Source organism: Haemaphysalis longicornis, unplaced genomic scaffold (genome assembly GCF_048455015.1).
Source record: "Haemaphysalis longicornis isolate Haplotype H1 unplaced genomic scaffold, Haemaphysalis longicornis Haplotype H1 scaffold_1, whole genome shotgun sequence".
Taxonomy (NCBI): domain Eukaryota; kingdom Metazoa; phylum Arthropoda; class Arachnida; order Ixodida; family Ixodidae; genus Haemaphysalis; species Haemaphysalis longicornis.
In genome coordinates this window covers 163,989,977-164,009,522 of record NW_027526203.1, presented here as the reverse complement: position 1 = coordinate 164,009,522, position 19,546 = coordinate 163,989,977, and the positions used below count along the sequence as shown (strand labels likewise).

Sequence of the window (19,546 nt, the reverse complement as noted above, 5' to 3'; positions counted from 1 at the left end):
TCCAGCATTATCGCCTTCTGAGACAGACCGTACCTTCGCCTTACCCTGACCTTTCCGTCTCGTCGCCTCCGTCCGCGGTGCAGAGACGGAGAAGTCAGATCGTCTAATACCGGGTTGGAGCTTACTTTGATTTTATAAAAAAAAGTTTCCACTCTTGTGCTATACCAATACAACTCAACCAAACACCGTTCATGCATCATGCATTGATTTAACCTTACCAAGAATACCTCTTTGAAGTAATAAATGGCGTGGTTAAGTGCATTTCACTTCTCTCTGGTTTTACTATTTGTAGAGCGATGTGAGTGATTTTAAGTGACGTCGCATGAGTAATCGTTATGGGTGCCGTTTACAGCTTTGCTTTCCAACCACATTCACGGGGTGGATTGGCGCGATTTTTTTTTTGTGTTTATTTTGAAAATTTTCTGTACACTTTTTTTTCCTACTACTGCAAATACAAATTCCTGCTTGAAACAATTATCACGGCAAAGAAAATGTACTTTTCTACAATTCAATACCATACCCTTATCTGTTGCATATTTTTTGTGACCAGATAAAAACTGTTTGCTAGACTACCCAAAATCCCTGCTTTTCCCGTGGGCAGGAAAGTGTTAAGAGGCCATTTAGATCAGACTCGTGCTGCGTCAATGTAGCTCACTAAAATCTGCTCCTGGTCCCATCTGTCAATACATTGCAAGCAGTGCAGGTGCAGACTATACTTCAACAAATGTGATGCACTTCGCAGGCAGCATAATCAGGCCTTCTTCACGAAAGGGACAATAAAGCTAAACCAGCTTTGTTTTTACCCTGTAGACTGTGCACTTTATAGATACTATGGTGCTTGTTCAATGATGAAAACTACTTTCCACCCTTAGAAATCAACAAATAAAGCATAACATTGTCTCTTTTTATAACTTTTTTGCGACCCCAAGCGTGCAATCCCAAATCACGATTACAGCAGTGCTCCTCCCACACTGCGAGCATGAAAGCAACCTACCAAGGGTTGCCAGGTGCACAATGTGCATGTTCATAAGCCCATAGGAAAATTATCTTTTCCAGAAGCCATCACAGTGCTTTGTAACCTGGCAATCCGAGATTTGTGGCACTAAAAATTGTCTAGTGGAAATTGTGTTGTGGTAGTGCCAACTTTTTTTAATGTTTTCCCCACTTCCCGCACTATAGAAGGGCTGCTGTCACCTGGTGTAGTGTGCTTGTAAATAAATTATGCACACACCTCTACAGATCCTTTGAAAAGCACACAGACATGTGCATCGGTGGAAGAAACCCCCTCCCTCTAAAGATAGCGGGCTCTGTTATTTTAACAGGCAGGCGGGAGTGAACTGATCGTAACGTATTGAAAATGCACACAAAAGTTGCCACGGGGGATCACCATGCATGTCCTTAGATGGAAAATACTTGCCAAGATTGTGGTCTTGCTTCCTTTTTTTGTGTTTTTGTAGTGCCTGAAGGGTGCACGTCAAATAGTTTCCAAGTTCACTTTCAAAATATTTTAACCATCAGACAGCATATTTTTTTCCCCTTTATTTGCACTGTTGATAAAGACACTGATATTTTAATTATCCCAACTTTCCGCTATGCAGCAGCAAACATCCCTAAGCAACTTCTGTAATCGCTTAATTGTAGCCTTCTAGCAGAGACGGTGTCAACTTGGTTTATATCAAAATGGCCCTTCGGTTGCCACCAACCCAACCCTAGAGGGACATTAAACTGACCTCTAATGTAATAGAGGTATGGAAACAACAAGCCTATGGTGTGTGTTTGCCTGTAATCCACTAAGTGCAAGATAATAGACACTAGCCCAGTTCCAAACTTGCAAAGTTTCAAGCTTCCTGAACTTTGTTTTAAGAGGAGGAGGATAACATGTCCCACTGCTACAAAACGAGCTCAAGTGTTGATTAACCACCGCATAACAACTGAACAAGTGTGGTAGTCTCAATATGACCTGGACATCCCAGACAAGACAAGGCTCCTTAAACAAGCTCCGAAGTTGCCTGCAGCTGCATAAACCCTAACTATTGTGTTTAAAAGATTAGCTAAAAGTTATTTTAATATGAAAGCGTAACTAAGAAGAGCAGTGATTCGTCATAATGGGCTGTAGCACCATTATCCGCCCACTGCTACCACCCAATGCAATTCAAATTTCCCGCCTCCGCAGTGCTCGCGCGCCCCATGCCTGAAACAGCACCAGAGGGAGTTATGTTCTTTTTGTGCTTGCTTTTGCTCCTGCACGTGCCAGCGTTGCACTGCCACTTTTTTTCGCTTGCCATCGTAAAAACCAACCCAAGGAGCGTTCCTAAATGAATGTGGGCACTTCGGATTAATTATGTATGTTTTGTCTCAAATGTACCTACAGTTTTCTTTGCGCTAAAAAACGGGGAGATGTATGACAAGCGCCAGTGTTTCATGAGTTTCGAATGGTTATGACTACTTAAAGGAGCCATGAGGACAAAACACAAGTTCTGTTCATTCGAAAGATTGCCTCGATAGAATCGTACTGACACCACCGTTAACGCACACTTCGCTCAAATAAGCTACATAACTAGGAAAAAACGGTTCATTTTGTCCGACTACAGAACATCGTCATCAGTAACAAATATGATAAAGAAACTCGCCTTGCCGTCACTTCAACTCCGCCGCCAGATCGCGCGCCTCAAATTCCTTTATCTACTGTACGACAATAAAACCGGCCTGTTACGCGAAGATTATCTGCTTCCCGCACCACAAAGGTCATCGAGGATCAATCACAGCAAGACCATACGCCCGTACTTCGCCCGCACTAAAATATTTCAGAAGTCTTTTTTTCCTAACACCATAGAACAATGGAACTGTTTGCCCCTCTCGATTGTGGAATGTACAAGTGTTGGTGCATTTGAACATGCATTGTATAATCACCTTTTGTAACCCTCTCCTGCTTGGGCAGCGATGCTGCCTGCAGTATTTCTAAATAAATAAATAAATAAATAAAAACGGAATGGCCATGCGACCCACTAGCTCATTTCCCGCAACAGAACCTATGATGTCACATGAGCTCAGCTGTGCGATTGGCTGAGGACGGAAAAAGTAAACGCAAATTAGGCACGGCCTATAGGCTTTCCGAACGAACTATTTCCGCTTAAGTGTAATGCATATTCATTTTACAGCAGTAAGAATGGTGCGATAAACAATGAAAGTTACAAAAACGCACGTAAGCATAGAAGTACCGATGTGCACTGCTGTTGGTACTGGGCGCACTATGTTTGTTTTAGCTGCACAGCACTCCGCCGCTTTGAAGTTGTTTTACAGGACACTGGCCGATTGGCGTAAGCGGCGTTGTCTTACGTGACCCTGTTTGTTGAGGATACCCCAGGTTTCATGAGACGATCACTTTTTACAGTAGCAAAAACAAGCCAGGCGCAAATACGCTCAAAAACAAAGCAACGGCGGACAACGGTTCGTGGATGACTATAGCAGTGCCATCAGGGAGGGCTGACGGACAGCAAGGCTGCAAACCCGAATGACACAGTGGAAGTTCGCTTGAATACACGCGCTTCTGACGTCATTTGTGACTACGAAAACCTACGATTTGGCGGGAGAATCAAAATTTTAACATAAATTGATCAATTTCTCAGTGAATACGGCATCATTTGCTGCCGGACAAGCGCTGGGGGCGCTATAAAACGCGAAATCTTTCGAATAAAACAAACTTGTATTCTGTCTTCATGGCTCCTTTAAACCGTTTGGTTTTTGAAGCCTCTGCGGGACGCCCTATGACAGGTACGCCGGGCTCTACTTGGGTCCGTTTTCTCGCTGCGCTGCCTGATTACAGCGAGTTACGACAAGGCAAGCTCCAAAAGTGCTCTGCACTTAATGTTGCCTCTGTCATCAGGGGCCACAAGAAGGCGTGTTGCGAGCCAGATTGAGTGAGTGAGTAATGCTTCCAGCAACAATGGCGATGCCCACAAAGGCACGCAATCACATACGGCATGCATGGCCCACCCAAGGCTACTCACAAGGCCATGGTGGCCACCTGGGTGGCGGTGGGGAAGAGCCTGGCCACCCGATGCTGGGAGAGCCCCTGGGGCAGGTTGTACACACACAGCTGGTTGGTCACCTCCCGCCAGGTGGGGGGCAGGTCGGCTCGCTTGGCCCCCCGGTAGCCCACCCGCAGGCTGTGGCCTCGCAGCTTGACCTTTTCCAGTCGCTTCAGGTTGCGCTCCGCCACCGCCTCGCTCGGGAACTCCACAAAGGCAAAGGTCCTGCGGGGCACCCCACACAGCCGCTCGTTATCATCATCAACAAAGAAAGCAACGAGGAGGTTGCCAACGAAAACCTGGACTGGCCACAATGCATACTTCTAGCAAACTAACTAGACACAGTGGCACACGGTCCTTCCGGCGTAAAATTTGTCGTATTTGGCTCCACGGTAAATAAGAATTACACACGGAGCATGAACTGGGGATGCACATACCTCGCAGAAACTAGCTCTGCCACTGGAGTGAGAAGCAAAAGAATACCTCTACACACAAGGCCGCCACATGTGTGCAGCCTCGTCACTTCCTTGTTACTCCCGTGCATTCCAACAAAAAACACTTTAAAACTAAGAAAGAGTGCGAGATTGAAAGTGTATGCATGCACACACACACTTGGGCGAGCAGGGTGTGTCAACTGCAACATCCTTCAATGAAGTAGAGTTAGTTCGTATTGCCAGATTTTTGTGTATTTCAGCAAATGTGCAGTGTCCCCCAAAAGCTGTGGGCTTAAAATTAAGATATCCCTTGAGTGCACCTGGCTTGCACAACTGCAGCAAATGCTCAGCAAACTTCTTTATCCATATGAAATATTTTGTAACAGAAAAGCAGAGTGCTAATTACTGGCAGAGATAATCAGAAGGATAAGAAGGGAGTGGAGTGCCTACGGCAGGCATTCTCAGATAATGAATGGCAGCCTACCATTGTCCCTGAAGAAGAAAGTGTATGACAGCTGCACCTTACCGGTACTCACCTACGGGGCAGAAACTTGGAGGCTCACTAAGAGGGTTCAACTTAAATTGAGAACGACTCAGCGGGCAATGGAACACAAGATGATAGGTGTAACATTAAAGGAACAAGAAGAGAGCAGAGTGGGTCAGGGGACAAACGCGTGTTAAGGACATATTAGTAGAAATTAAGAAGAAGAAATGGACGTGGGCAGGGCATGTAATGCGAAGGCAAGCGTTGGTCATTAAGGGTAACAGAGTGGATCTCTAGAGAAGGCAAGCGTGGCAGGGGGCGGCAAAAGGTTAGATGGGCAGATGAGATGAGAAGTCTGCGGGGATCAATTGGTCGCAGTTAGCACAGGAACGGGGTAATTGAAGATTAATAGGAGAGGCCCTTGCCCTGCAGCGGGCGTAGATAGGCTGGTGATGATTATGATGACGACGACGATGAATTACTGACAGACTCGGGACCTTCCATCCCCTTCTGGCTCATGGTTAAGTTCCTCGCGTTCCTGTGTATCATGACGCCTTGCACCATTAAATTTAAACCATTGTCACAATGCGACAACAGTTCATCACAAACAACAAATATACGTCACGACAACTACTATTAAAGTGGATTAGGACAACCAGGTCAGAAATTCGAGGGTTAAAGCAACTACTTTGTAAAACAACTACACGTTTTTGATTGCATTATGTGCAACTGCACAGTTCGAAACACCACAAAATGTGTTTTTAATGACAGATGCTTTCAAAACCACAATAGTGATTGCCTCAATGAGATCTTCACGGTACATGTCATGGTTATAAACCTCTATGTAATGAATTCCTGGATTTGACAGTTTGTCAATTCCCCTTAGCCAGCCTCATTGAAACTCATGTGTTTGCGACCCGTATGTAATGAAGGCGTTGCGACGGTTAACCTGGATGTAACGAATTCTCTACGCTGATGAGCCACTGTTTTTTGCACTTTTTCTGAACAATCAGCTGAAGAAATGCCCTAAATTAGCCAATGTCGTCCGCACCGCAAACTACCATGCGTTTCCACGTGTGAGTGTGGTGTCGGTTAAGTGCTGGGCCTGGTAGTCGCGAGTCTCCACTGCCATGTATGTGCCAGTGCTCTCTGTGGTGTCGATGAGTTCTGCAACCAGGAAACAAAAAGTTTTGTCTTTCCAAGACAAGCTTGCAATTTTAAATGCAGTCTCCACGGACGAGAAAGAAGAATGTAGCCGCCCCGTACAGTATACCAGCTAGCACCCTCTCCCCAATTTTGAGTGCGGAAAGAGCACAAAGTTCACAAAAAGGTGCCATTTCAGCACAAGTTTGGTCCTTGAAATGGTACCGAAAAGTGTTAAAAGTCAAAAGTGACACTGAAGTTACGTTTGTGAACACGGGGGTGAGTGAAATTGCTTCTTTGGAGTGCCGTGTAGTGACTAAGCTCGTGGGAAAGCAGCAGGTGTAAATCACGCCGTCTTTCACTGCGAAATAAATTATTGAAGGGCGAGTTCACCGTCACTGATGTCTAGCATTTTGGTTTTGTTTTATTCACGCAAGCCTTAACTCGAAACCTCCATGTAACAAAACCCTGCATTTAACGAAAAATTGTGAATTTTTGTCAGCTTCGTTATATTCAGGTTTAACTGTATTACCATAAAGTTCCAAGAGTGAACAAAATCATCTATTTATCATCTATAGCAAATCATCTATTTATGTGTTGATGCAGTCACTTATTTGTCCTTTCCGCAATTGACCCAAAAGTTTGCCCATCTCAGATTTGTTCTTGATATCCCCGCAGTTTTGGTTGGTGGTGCAGCCACCTTTTTGTAGTTTTTCGCTCCTGACCCGAAAGGTCGCCCATCCCGTATTTTTCACTCGATATCACTATACTTTGGGTGGGCGTTCTTTCGGAACTTTACGGTAACTATGCTACGTGATCTGCGCACCATCCAGACGCTGAAGTCGGATAACACAGCAGGGCAAGAGTGATAGTAGGACTCTGAAAAATAGAGCTGCAATCAGAGTGCCAGAAGCTTGTGAGGTTGTCTCACTTAATTAAGGGGGACTCGCCTGTTAACATCCCGATGGGACTTGCTACTTGATGACCCACGGTCTCAAAAACCATCGTGCACGACCGCGAAATGTTTTGTAAATGCATACAAACGTTCACAAGGGCCTAATTTCCTTATTTTAAAAATATGTGACTTCTGTACTGAAATAAATACAGAAAACTCTCACACCAAAATGCGTTCCTTGTCTATGTTTTATTTCAACAACGAAGTGATATATTTCTGATAGAACCAAACTAGGCCATTAGGAACAAGACTATTGATTGGTAAACATTTTTGTATTGGTGCACAATGCATTTTAAACCCGTGGGTCATGCAGGGGTAAGACCCGTAGGAACGTGATCCGGTGAGTCCCCCTTAAATTGCTTGCTTGCTTCTACTCAACTCCTGCACGGAGGGTGCTGTCTATGGTAACTCTGTACAATACAAAGTTAAGGCACAGTATATTTACGTGATGGATTGAACCACGATACCAAATCTACTATCCTGCGCAAAATAAGCTTCAAAGTTGTACTAGCTCCATCCACTACGAGCTGTGCTGCCACATTTTGGGGTACGTATGAAAAACAGAGCTTTTCGTAGCAGGACGACGCAGAAGAGGGCTACTTGGTGCATGATTTCAAAACAGGAAAACAGCATTTGAAGAGGACTAGGCAAGTGCTGCATCCATTTGCTTGTCTTGCACCACCCATGAAGCACTGTTTTAATGTTTTTGTAGCCGTTTTGAGATAAAGGAGGAAGAGAGGTTGCTCAGCTTACTCATGTTTAATAAAAACAAAACTGTGTTGCGCTTCTTGGTGCATAGTAGCTTGAAAAGGAAGCAACGCACAAAACATCTCCGTGACCGATAGCAGTTTTTCTATGCCATTATGATCCATAAGATGCAGCTCCTTTACTTGGAAAAAAAAAATCATCTCTCGAGAAAATTTAAATCCCTGAAATCCTACACAGCTAGCTAAAATATGTACCGTAGATTTATGTTCACATTGAAGAACAGCGATAACAGTAATCTTAAAATGCCCACAAGTTTTGCCATTGTTTCCACAACCGAAAAAAAAAAATCATGTTGGGCTAGTTGGTATCTGCTAAACTTGGCCAGCAATAAGGGCAAAAAGCAAAGCAAGCTCAATGTAAAGTGTTGAGCGAGGTTAGTTCATTTATGTGTACTCCATGCAGCACTGCCGTACAGTTTGTGCAAACAAATGAAGTCAGCTTCAGACCATTTCTTGTGATTGGCAGCTGCTGGCTTATTAAGCAACCACCAAGAAACAAGCCTGGGCGGTTATAATGGGACCTCCAGTTACGTTTGATCATATCGGTTGCACGCTCATGTGCAGTTAACACACTCATAACTATGTCTTTAGCAGTGGCACATATCATGTCCCTCCTGCCCATATTACCTCACTGTAGCTTGGAATTTGAAAGTTCAATATTTCTCGTGTTTTGTTTTTCGCTTAAAAAGCATCTTTCGTGGCTGGAATGGAACTGAGCGAGTTCAACAAAGTTGTGTTTTGCCTTTATGGCCCCTCAAAGCCAACTAGCCCAGCAATACAGCCTCATGAACTGCTACCTCTTTTCGTCAGCCTCCCATACCAGCACTTTAGTCCGCGACCCTGAGCACTACACAGCAGAAAAACGAAATAATACAGTAAGCCCGATCAAGGCGAGTTCCTGCCTCGTTATCATATGAAGCCAAACCCGCCAGCCCACTCCCTAGTTTTGCCTCCTATGGCGTTTGCTGCCAGAATTCCCATTAACCTCGGGAATCGATACCTTTGTCACAAATGAAGGCTTTGGTAAGCCCGTTAACTTTTGCAAGCTGTCATCTTCAAGGCGTGTTTCGGCGGTTGCGGCATTACGTCGCATCTCTCCTTATTAGGCGCTTCCAACTGCTTCCCAACATTGCAAAAATGATTGGCGATAGTCATTTTAAGCATTTTGCCTCAAGCGATGGTCTTTTTAAGCACTTCTTTAGAATTTTACTTCGAAACAGTCCATACTTTGCTCGTATTTCTAGATGTTTTTGCTGGGCGAGCTATAACTCCTACACTCAACTATATTCAGCTAACTGATGGCTCCCTTTCGATTTTTTTTTTCTCTCTCTTCAACAGCGTACTTAAAAATTACCCGGAACAGGGACGAAGAAGAAACACATCTACACAACACAGTGCCGGCACTGTTTCTTCTTCGTCCCTGTTTTTGCGCTGTGTAATTTTTAAGTATAATGTACCAACTCGCCCATATCAAGCTTTTGTTACTTCAACAGCAAACTGCAGTGCAGGTGCCCTGAAGCCAGCCTGTTTACTCTGCGCTCAAAGGCACTGTGATGACATGTAGCTTCACTTCAGTTCATAAATTTGGCAGTTTGTAACTTACAACTTGACTAGATAAGAAACATTGCTTCAATTTGTGTTTGATTGACTGATTGATTGTAGGGTTTAACACGCCGACGCACCGCAGGCGATGAGGCGCGCCGTAGGGGAGGGCTCCAGATCAATTTTGACCACCAGGGTATCTTTAACGTCTGCCGAAATCTCGAACACACGGGTGTTTTCTCTTCTCGCCTCCATCAGAAAAGCGGCGTCCAAATTGAACCCGCGTCCTCGTGCTCAGCTCAATTTGTGTTTAAATTTAAAATCTGCAACCTCTAGACACTTCAATTTGTGTTTAAAGGGGGGAGATTTAAAATTTGATGTAGTCCTGTGGCGTATTTCGGGGAGCAGATAAAAATGGGTAGGCAGTACGGTCCCTCAGCACCAACAATGCAGTGCAGTCTCGGCAGAAACTGGAAGTTGTGCAACACCTATCAACAATGGTCAACTCCAGTAGGGCACTCCAGTGTGCACTGGTGTAGCCAAAAGAGTTCTGTTCTTGCTTTAAACAAAACTGTCTGGAATTGAATGAGTTGAGCCCACGTGAACTTTCAGTGCCCCTCTGAATAAATGGTGTATGCACAATTTTTTGGGTGGGTTCCATCTGCCGTCACTCTCTTGCTATCCCCACCCAGACTTCCTGTCAATTGCCCACATGCTTTTGCCCTGTAGCGATTTGTCAATTCCCTAATAGTGCAATTCTGACCCCCAACCACAGCGAGTTTGAACAGCAGGCAGACAGTAGCATTTAAACTTACCAACACTTTTGCCAGCCTTAGCCAATGTAACCACTGAGGTTAGTACAACTATTAAAGGCCAACTGCACTCAAATTTTCACCTTGGCCAAATTTACGTTGAACGTACAGTACGTACCACCGAACCAACTGGGACATGACTGGCAGCCCCATGAAATGCATTAACACTTTCATGACCGCGCCTATTCCCGTCGATAGTATATTATCGATGAATACAAATTCAAATTTTGTCCCTTGTCCCATTTTTTTGCGCTGCTTTGAATTTCAGTATGCACCAACTAGCCCAAACCACCGTTCTAACGCAGCTTATATTTTTGTATGTATGTAACTTTTGTACTCGTACAGCTCATATTTGTAGTATTGTTCTATAAGGGCCTTAGGTATATCTCAAATTTTTTTGTGTGTAACCAGTGCAAAGTGGCATTGATGTTTCCAGCAATTTTTTCTTTTTTTTGTTTCGATGATTTTTTTATAAAATTCGTAATAAATCTGTTGTTTGTAATTATTACTGTTGAAAGACCTATCTCTCCATTTCATACCTTAACTTTAGCATCAATCCTTTTCTTTGAGAAGAAAAAAAAAATATTTCCTGGACTACCCAAAAACAAGATTTTTGCACAGTCACAAAAGTGTTAATTACTTATAAACATTTAAAATCTCAGTCACAGGCGACAGTGCTATTGCCAGCGGATCGCGCAAACAGCCATGAAGCGAAAATGATATTGCGGCTGGCCCTGCGCTTTTTCCTACAGCAAGCCAGCAGAACCGGTTGAACTCCCCTGGGTGCACTCCTCTTAAGACTGCCGCAAGGGCGAAGCAATGTGCACAGGCTTGTCCCGGCCAGCCGGCCGCGTGCTGACACTCGCTCAGTGGCTGGTAGGGCTGGAACGTCACTTCAGCGTAGCCATAATGGCCGTGCTCTCCTCAATTTCAGTTTTGAAATCTATTTTTTATATTGTTTGCGCTAAGGATACACGTATTTCAGCTGTCATATTTTGTATGTTGCAGTCTTTTTAGGCAGACTATACAGAAATAACGTTTTCAGGAGGTAGAAATTTTGAGTGCAGTTCCCCTTTAATTTGGCAAGTCGACACCCTCCTTTTTCTACTGGCTAGCTTATTTGTTGTGCTCAGCCCTGAAATTGGCCTGACTGTTATCCAAACGTGACAATTTTACAAACGATGCAAGGTCGTACGTTGTCTTCAAGGTCCATTCACCGCAAGAGTTTGGTAAACGTACGTGTGCCCTCTGTTTGGCATCTTGTTTATTCCATGCAGCCATAATGAACCTGTTGTATGCTGCTACCATGCGTGTGGCCAGCAACCAGGTTTTCAGACCTGACAAGGGCTACATATGAGTAACAAGAACACTAGGTGGGAGGATGAGAAACAAAGGAAAGCCAAAAACTAGGTAATGTAAAGGGCATCTGTGAGTAAAGAATGGACAAGGCTGACGCAGGCTAATAGCAGTTGGTAGACAATCAAGTCTTTTTTTTTTTTTTTTTTTCCCGAAATGAGCCAGAGCATAGGCATTTATTGGACACAAATGCCTATGCTGTCAGAGCTATTCTATAATAAATATTTTGCATGTCAGCTAGGGGAAGTTTATGGCCACAAGTAATATCTAATTCCCGTCTGAATTCATAATAAGCCAGCTCCGAAAAGAAAAACTTCCGAAAGCGCCCACAAAAAGAGTCTGAACAGTCAAGCCACAAGCACACACCCATTGGGCAAATGATTGTGGCTCATTTTGATCCGTAAAACAGCAGGATCTGGCTCATTTTCGGTACGAATGACGATCTGCATGCACTGCACATTTTGTAGGGCGTTATCTCAACCAGTTTCTTGCCACCCCCTCCTTAGGGGAATGTTGGCGAGTTTTTCTTCTCACTGCAGCTTTATCCGACTTAGTTTCAGTATCTGGATCTGGCTCATTTTGGAAAAAAAAAAAGCCTCAATTGTAGAAGCCCTTGTTCTATTGTGGACATGGTGATGGCAGTGGTGGATTGGCTACTTGGAGCAGTGCCTGGAGCACCAAAAATTGGGATTTGGAGCCCCTTCCAGCTTTTGGAGCTGGTTGTTTTGGACCACTTTAATTGTCTTGTAAGGATTACTACTCAGAGCCATGAAATTCCTCCACATGCAACAAGACTGCAGAAAAAAGAAGCACACACCATAAAAGCACGAGAAGAAGCTTTTGGCTGGTTTTTCCAAGAAATTATTTCAAGCCCGAAAACACCAGTTCAAGAGAGCACGCTGTACAAGCAAAAACGAAAGCCTAATTACCTTAGGACTTAGTTTTCTGCAAAGAGAGCAAGTCTCACACAGCTTTCAACAGCTTCATCTGGTTATTCGTCAGAAGGCTCTGGCCACTTTGCACATTAGCAAAGCATTATTTGCTCATGCCTCTTGAGACGAGATCAGCATTGCTTGTCCTTTTAGCTGAATCGATTTTGGCCTGCAATTCTTGCTGTTTGCCAGCCTTTCTAGTAGCACTGAAATCACCTGTCCCGACTCCTTTTTGAGAGATTCTTCCAATGCTTCGCCTTCAACTCTCTGTATCTGATGTTTCCGAGAGCCCTTCACAGCTCTGATGAGCTCTCCACTCAGGGGCACTGCTACTGCATTGCAACCAAATCTTTCCGAGAACATTATAGACCGAAGGCCGTTGACACTTGAAATGGAGACTAGTTTGGCCCCGAAGCATACACCTATTTTCATTGAAGCCTCTATGCATCTGCGTTTCCATGCGAGGCTTAACAGCACTTTTACAAGTGCTCCCTCTAATGGGTACCTTAGGGCACCATCACCTAGCTATAGCTCAAAGATCTTTTGCCAGAACTCACCCAGCCAATCAAAAGGGCTATAATCAATGTTTTCTGTTGGAACAAAGCTGAATTCATCAATTAAAGAGGACACCGGTGGAGGTGCAATTATTGGAGAAGCTCTTAGCCAAGTTCCTCATGGATGCAGCAGAACCTCCTACCCTGAAAAGGCTTGCTGATGCAGCTGAGGTCCTTCAGCACAGATTTTCGAAGTGGATGCCTGGAGAGCAGGTATCCAAACACCTTGCTCCTACTTGGAAATGTTTCTTTTCAAGCGGTGTCAATTTAGCGAGGGCAGCTTCGGTATCTGCGCTGATTTCAATGTGCTCCTCCCAGTTGGATGGTAGATCAATTCCCAAAACTTCTACAGACTTTTCCTGGTAGACTTCTCGGCGCAAGGAATGTCTAAGGACCTCCTTGATCAAAATTCCACCTCAGAAAAGAGGATGTGCAGCAGCAGCTCTGTACAAGTCAGTACAGTTGAGCAAGAAAAGTGCCTTGGACCGAAAAGCTCTTGGACCGAAAAGCTTTATCTGTGAGAGAGATTCAAGCGGTTATAGAGCACACCACCAGGAGCATTTCGACCGGACAGCACCGACTTCTTTCACTGCTGGCAGCTGTTGAATGAGACGGTCAAGAGCCGGGCCAAGTGTCGGCCAACGCGAGCTCACGTGGCAAAGAGAAATGTTGTCAGGTACGTGTACGTTAATCTGGCTGGCTTTCAGACACTCACTTTGCGATGCAGAGTTTCTGGAGAAGCAATAAACCCGCCGCAGTGGCTCAGTGGCTAAGGCATTGTGCTGCTGAGCACGAGGTCACGGGTTCGATTCCTGGTCGCGGCGGCAGTTTTTCTGATGGAGGCGAAAAGCAAAAACGCCCATGTGTTCGAGATTTCGGCGCACGTTAAAGATCCCCAGGTGGTCAAAATTAATCCGGAGCCTTCCACTACGGCGCGCCTCATCGCCTGCGTTGCGTCGGCGCGTTAAACCCTACAATCAATCAATCTGAAGAAGCAATAAGTATCCACAAGTGCAGTTTCTACATCACTGCCCAATGCTGCTTGTGCATGCCCAAAGGCATTGCGGACTTTGTGTGTGCAACGAACACTCCCCCAATAATAAGAAGGGCAGGGCTGACGTTTTTTCACCTGTCTTTTTTAACTCTTCATTACATAAGCCCCATTCACTGTAAAAACACAACAGGCAGTCACTTGGAAGATCTTGTACTGCTTCCTTCACAGCACTGAGGAGAACGTCTGCTCTTGCTGATCCCAGGTGGAGTGATTGCAAATGTTCAACAACTCTTTTTGATTGGATGAAAAATCAGCAGTGAACACAGGACACAGAAGGAAACGACCGGACAAGCTGGCACAAACAACTGAACAAACAAGGCACTTGAACGCCTAGAAATACATTCAGGGAACAGCATTGCGCATGCGTGAATAGCCATGCGTCGCATGAACGAAATCTCAACAAGCAACCACAGCGTTTAGAAAGCTCATCTCTTTACCAGACAAGAGCACTGACGTGCCAATGACGCAACTGTTTCCCCCTTTCTTTATATAGAAAGCCTCCAAAATTTCCCTTTTTGTTTTAGTACTTCCCCGGCCTAATATGCTAGCGTTGCCAAAAGCAGGAGTGCACCTGCACTGCCTGCAATGCCTTGGCTGATGAGCAGCGCCACTTATGGAAAGGGAAGCCTTGTGCTTCCTGAGGCGGTCATTAATACAGCAGCGCGTTTGGCCGATGTAGGCTTTGCCCCACAGGGATAAGGGGATGCACACACGTAGCGCAAGGCACAAATTTCGAAATGTGATTAATACCTCACATAACCCTTTTTCGCGTATGCCGGTTGATGCGACTGCCCAGACCGCCCAACTTTCGCGGGGCAGAGAACACGAAGCGTATGCCATGTTTGTTCGCCACTTTCCAGCATACATTAAAAAAGTTGAAATATAAGTTAAAATTTTGAATCTACCCCCAAATCGTGTGTTTTCGTGATGTTTCCAATGATGTCACATGTGCTGGAGCGTGGCCTCTACATCAGCTGCCAAAGGTGCGCCGTTGGCAGCCGATCGCGGAGACCACGGCTGGGGAGCCTTGTTTACCATTACTCAACTTAGCTGGCGCCACCATGCTGTGGAGAATCGTTTTCTGCCTTTGTTTTTGACCGTATTTATACCTGGCTTGTTTTTGTACAGGTACAAAATAATCATTTCGTGAAACATGGTGTTCGCTCGGCAAATATGGTCACGTGAGACACCGTCGCTTACGCAAATTGGCCAGCATTGTCCGAGACAACCGCAAACAGCTGCAGTGCTGTGCAGCTATAACAAGCATAGTGTGCGCAGTACCAACAGCAGTAGACATCAGTACTTCTATAGTTACGTGTATGTTCGCAACTTCCACTGTTTACCCCACCATTCTTACTGATAGAAAAAGAATGCCCCCTAAATGTAAGCACAAATAGCTCGTTCGGCAAGCTTACAAGCGCTGCTAATTTGAGTTTGCTTTTCCCAGCCTCAGCAGAGCTGTCGCATATGACATCATAGGTTCTATTGCAGGAAATGAGCTAGTGGGATGCATGGCCATTCCCTTTTTTTCCTAATTATGTGGCTTACTTGAGTGAAGTTTACGTTAAAGGAGGGGTCAGTACGATTCTAACGAGGCAATCTTTCGAATGAACCAAACGTGTTTTGTCTGCATGGCCCCTTTAGAGCACTGGGAACTTGACACAGTAGGGGGAAGGCAGCACTGTGCTCATATCTTTTGCTGTTCCGTGCGCCATGTACTGCGTTGGATACTTAAAAGTTAGACAAAGGGTTGATGAGACTGTCACTTCAAGGGAGACCACCCTTTCAGCGCTAAAACATGGGACATGCTGTTGGTAAGGGAGGGTACCAGGGAGAGTATGCATAGAATAAAAACGATAGTGATTTGCAAAAGCCAGAGTGTCCAATGCAGAACGCGTCCTATTCAGTCCTTTGCCTCGAGTCTTTCTTCTCTCAGTTACTAAGGGCCGTATTCAGAGTCCCTCCTCCACTCCGATTGCTCCCTCCACTTGGCTGAAGGGAAGGATTCCCCATTGCCTATGCATGGGGAAATCGATTTCAAGGGCCTGCTCCACTGGAGGCTCGAGTGGAGGAAGGATTCACAATACCAGGGCAAGACTCGGCACCTACCCACATTGGCATCGCCAAGAAAGGATGGACATTCAGCAGGGACACACTTTGCTACTTGCCTGAAGCTAATTGTGTAATTAGCATGCTGTTGCGATGTTGCTCCCACGTGTATTATCCAGCAGCCATGCACAGGCCCTTGAATATTGTCGAGCTTGAACATTATGGTGCGAGAGCCACACACAAACTGCACTTTCTAGGTGGCTGGGCTTTAGGTAGCCGTTTGTGGTTCAGTGCAGTTACTTGCCGCACTGCTTGTTCTGGGCGCATTCTTTTTCTGGCATCATGTTGCCTCAAAAAGTTACAAGCATCACTCACAGCATTCTTGCTATACTTGGGGACAACTTTCTGTGGCAATGTCGTCAAGACTCCAGAGCAGAATCACACCATTTCACTGCGCAGCTGGTAGTTCAACAAAAAATATTTTCTGGCTGTAACATAAGCAATTTAAAAATACATGTTTTTTAGCCTTGAAATGATAATTCCACTGAATTGATAGCCAGAATATGTGAAAAAGCATTATTTTTAAGATTTTCGGGTTTGTTTGGTTGCAACGTTTGCCACTGGCACCGCACTGGTTTTCTTCTCTTCGGAAATTAAAAAAATAAATAAAAAGAAGGTGTCCTTGTCGACGGCAGCTTTCTATCTAGTAGCTCGCCACTTCAATCGCTGCACTGGATTTTCTGGAAGCTTGAGAAGCAAAAACTGACAAAACAGATGAAGCAAGTGGTCTGCTACGCGTACGCCCAAGTGAGAGTGGCGCTACTGGGATTAGCAACTGGGTCGTTTCGCTCGGTTAGCCAGCTTGCTGGCATAAGCAAGAGTACGGTCAAGTCTCAAGGCGGAGGTTCTGAGGGGTACACTGAAGTCCCCAAAGCGTAAAACGGCTTCGTTTGGCACGTAGAAGACCACCTGAAGTTATGGAATGTCAAGAGTGCAGTGGTAGAACAGCTTCACCCTTCAACGCACTCAACACAATCCAAGTGGGATTTGACTTTGTGCCGTAGTGTGGGCGTGCTGCCCTTTCGGTATACCACACCTGTGCTATTTAAACACACTACACGTCCGTGGTGCTGCCCAGTTTTCAGCCCCAGAAGAGTTTACATATCAGTGCATGCCCTCAAAACTGAAGCGCTGACACAATTCACGTCATTTCTAGACCATTAAGAGTTGGATGGTGGCTTGTGTTGAGAAACAAATGAAGCGTAGGGAAGGGGATGCCAATACGCCCGCATTCTCGGTGATCATGGTTCAGCGCACTCAACTACGGAGCTCATGTGAAGAAATCAGCTGTAGCAAATGCCCATCTTCACGCCGAAACTGATGATTGTGGCATTTAATGGCGCAAGTCCAACTGGGGCAAAGAGCACCAAAAACGGATGGTTGGCTAGCAGAGGTTGAAAAGTGAATACTAATATCGAAAAGTAAAAACCAAAGACAACGGGGATGGTTGGTGGAGAGGGCCAGGTTGTGGCTATGCGAGATATGAAATGAAATTTAACACCTGATAAATACTTAAAAACGCGTTTGAAAAAAAAAAAAAAAAAAAAAAACTGGTTCACTGCCTAAACAGCGTGATGGGTGGAGTGGGATTTGTTGTCTGTAGATTTCTGGGAAGTGTTTGCGTTGTGTGTTGTGTAGTGTCGACTCTACGGATTGGTTGATTGATTGATTGTAGGGCTTAACGTGCCAACGCAACGCAGGCGATGAGGCGCGCCGTAGTGGAGGGCTCCGGCTTAATTTTGACCACCTGGGGATCTTTTTCGTGCGCCGAAATCTCGTACACACAGGCGGTTTTGCTTTTCGTCTCCATCAGAAAAGCGGCCGCGGCGGCCCGGAATCGAACCCGTGACCTCGTGCTCAGCAGCAGAACGCCTCAGCCAATGAGCCACCCCGGCAGGTGACCCTACAGATTGGGTCACGCCGAAACTGAAACAATATCATCAGGAACTACTTTGGCACACTAACACAAAGCAGTCAGCTCCCCCCCCCCCCCCCCCCCCCCCCCCCCCCCCTAACTTCCTACTTCCACAGAAAGTTGTCCCCGAGCATAGTAGTCTTGAGCACAACTATGTGTGGTGCTCTCCAAAGGTGGCTGGACTCCAAGGGTGGGTGGATGGAGGTCAGACACGTACAGCAGTTGGACACCAGCTGCCTCCCTCACTGCTCTTTTATTTTCCTGCCAATGCAGGCAATGCAGTCCTTGCTGGTGTGGCATTCAAATTTGGAAATGAAGAGGATGCAGCTTCTCCAATGAGCCTCTTTTCTGGACTGAGATCGGAGGTGTGACCCTAGCAAAGCACTTCCTTCCCGATTTACACCATTTGAAAATTATGCCTTGACCAGGGCCCAAATTGTGGAAAGCGACGGGCACCGTTTTAAATCTGCATAGTGTTGGCGGGAAACGGTGGAAATGGCTTGAGGTGCCACGGGGACTACTACCCGCACCGCTCCGATTCGATTCTGTGCACAAAGCGACGCACACTGACCCTTGGTTGGTGCTTTGCGGGTCACTTGGTGCACAATCCAGGGCGGTACGGGTAGTAGTCCCCATAGCAGCTCATGCCATTTCCACAGTTTCCCGCCTCCTCCAAGCGACGCCCCTACCCCAGAATACATGTATTTGCATGACAACAACACACCACTTTAAAACGATGCTCGTCACTTTGAGCATTCGGCCCCAGAACTACAGTATTGCACTCTCTTCACAATGAGGGAAGGTATCACTCTAGCAGGGGTGAGACAGCCGAAACAGATTTGAAAGCAGAAGAACCTGAATTTGGAGCAGTTGTCATTTAATTCGTCATCTTAAGCCTAAAAATGTGTGTGCTGTGCGTGTGTGCGGAGGGAGTACACTTTTTAGTCAGTTTAAAATACACACCACAACAAAAAATCCTTCAGAAAAACCTTTTTAAGGAAGTATAACAAGGTACGAACTGCACATACCTTCTTGAAAACTTCTTAAATTTTATGGAGGTATGTGTACGAAATTTAAAGAACCGTTACAAATATCAAATTAAAAAACGCTGCGATCGTCAGGTGTTTTCATTATCATTGTGAAGCTGGAATTATTTTTGTAATCCCACGTTGCACGAACGTGTGTACAGTCACGGCAAAAGTGGCGCTAGACGTGCCAACGATCTTTGCACCCCACCAGCCCTCCCATTTTAATGCCCGAGGTGCGCATTCACCACGAATGTAATTTTAGTAACAAGCCACGTCGCATGTGACAATAAATTTCACTGGAGATGCATTAACGATTACTACTGAAGTTTAATTTTAACCAGCCCCGCTATTGGGCGCTGCTCAAACACTTTGCGATGACGCAGCCTGCGCCGCAACTTTCGGCATGTCAATCGCCTAATCGCGGGACTCGCAA

General features: G+C 45.4%; 1 protein-coding gene across 3 annotated transcripts in view; it reads right to left on the bottom strand.

The window, feature by feature from the left end:
- Positions 1-19,546, bottom strand: part of LOC144138807 (uncharacterized) — a 42,659-nt gene that overhangs the window by 10,739 nt on the left and 12,374 nt on the right. For all 3 annotated transcript variants that reach the window (XM_077671293.1, XM_077671287.1, XM_077671302.1), the window contains exon 8: positions 4,008-4,253. In XM_077671293.1, the coding sequence (XP_077527419.1) occupies positions 4,008-4,253 (246 nt within the window). The remainder of the gene's footprint in view (positions 1-4,007; positions 4,254-19,546) is intronic.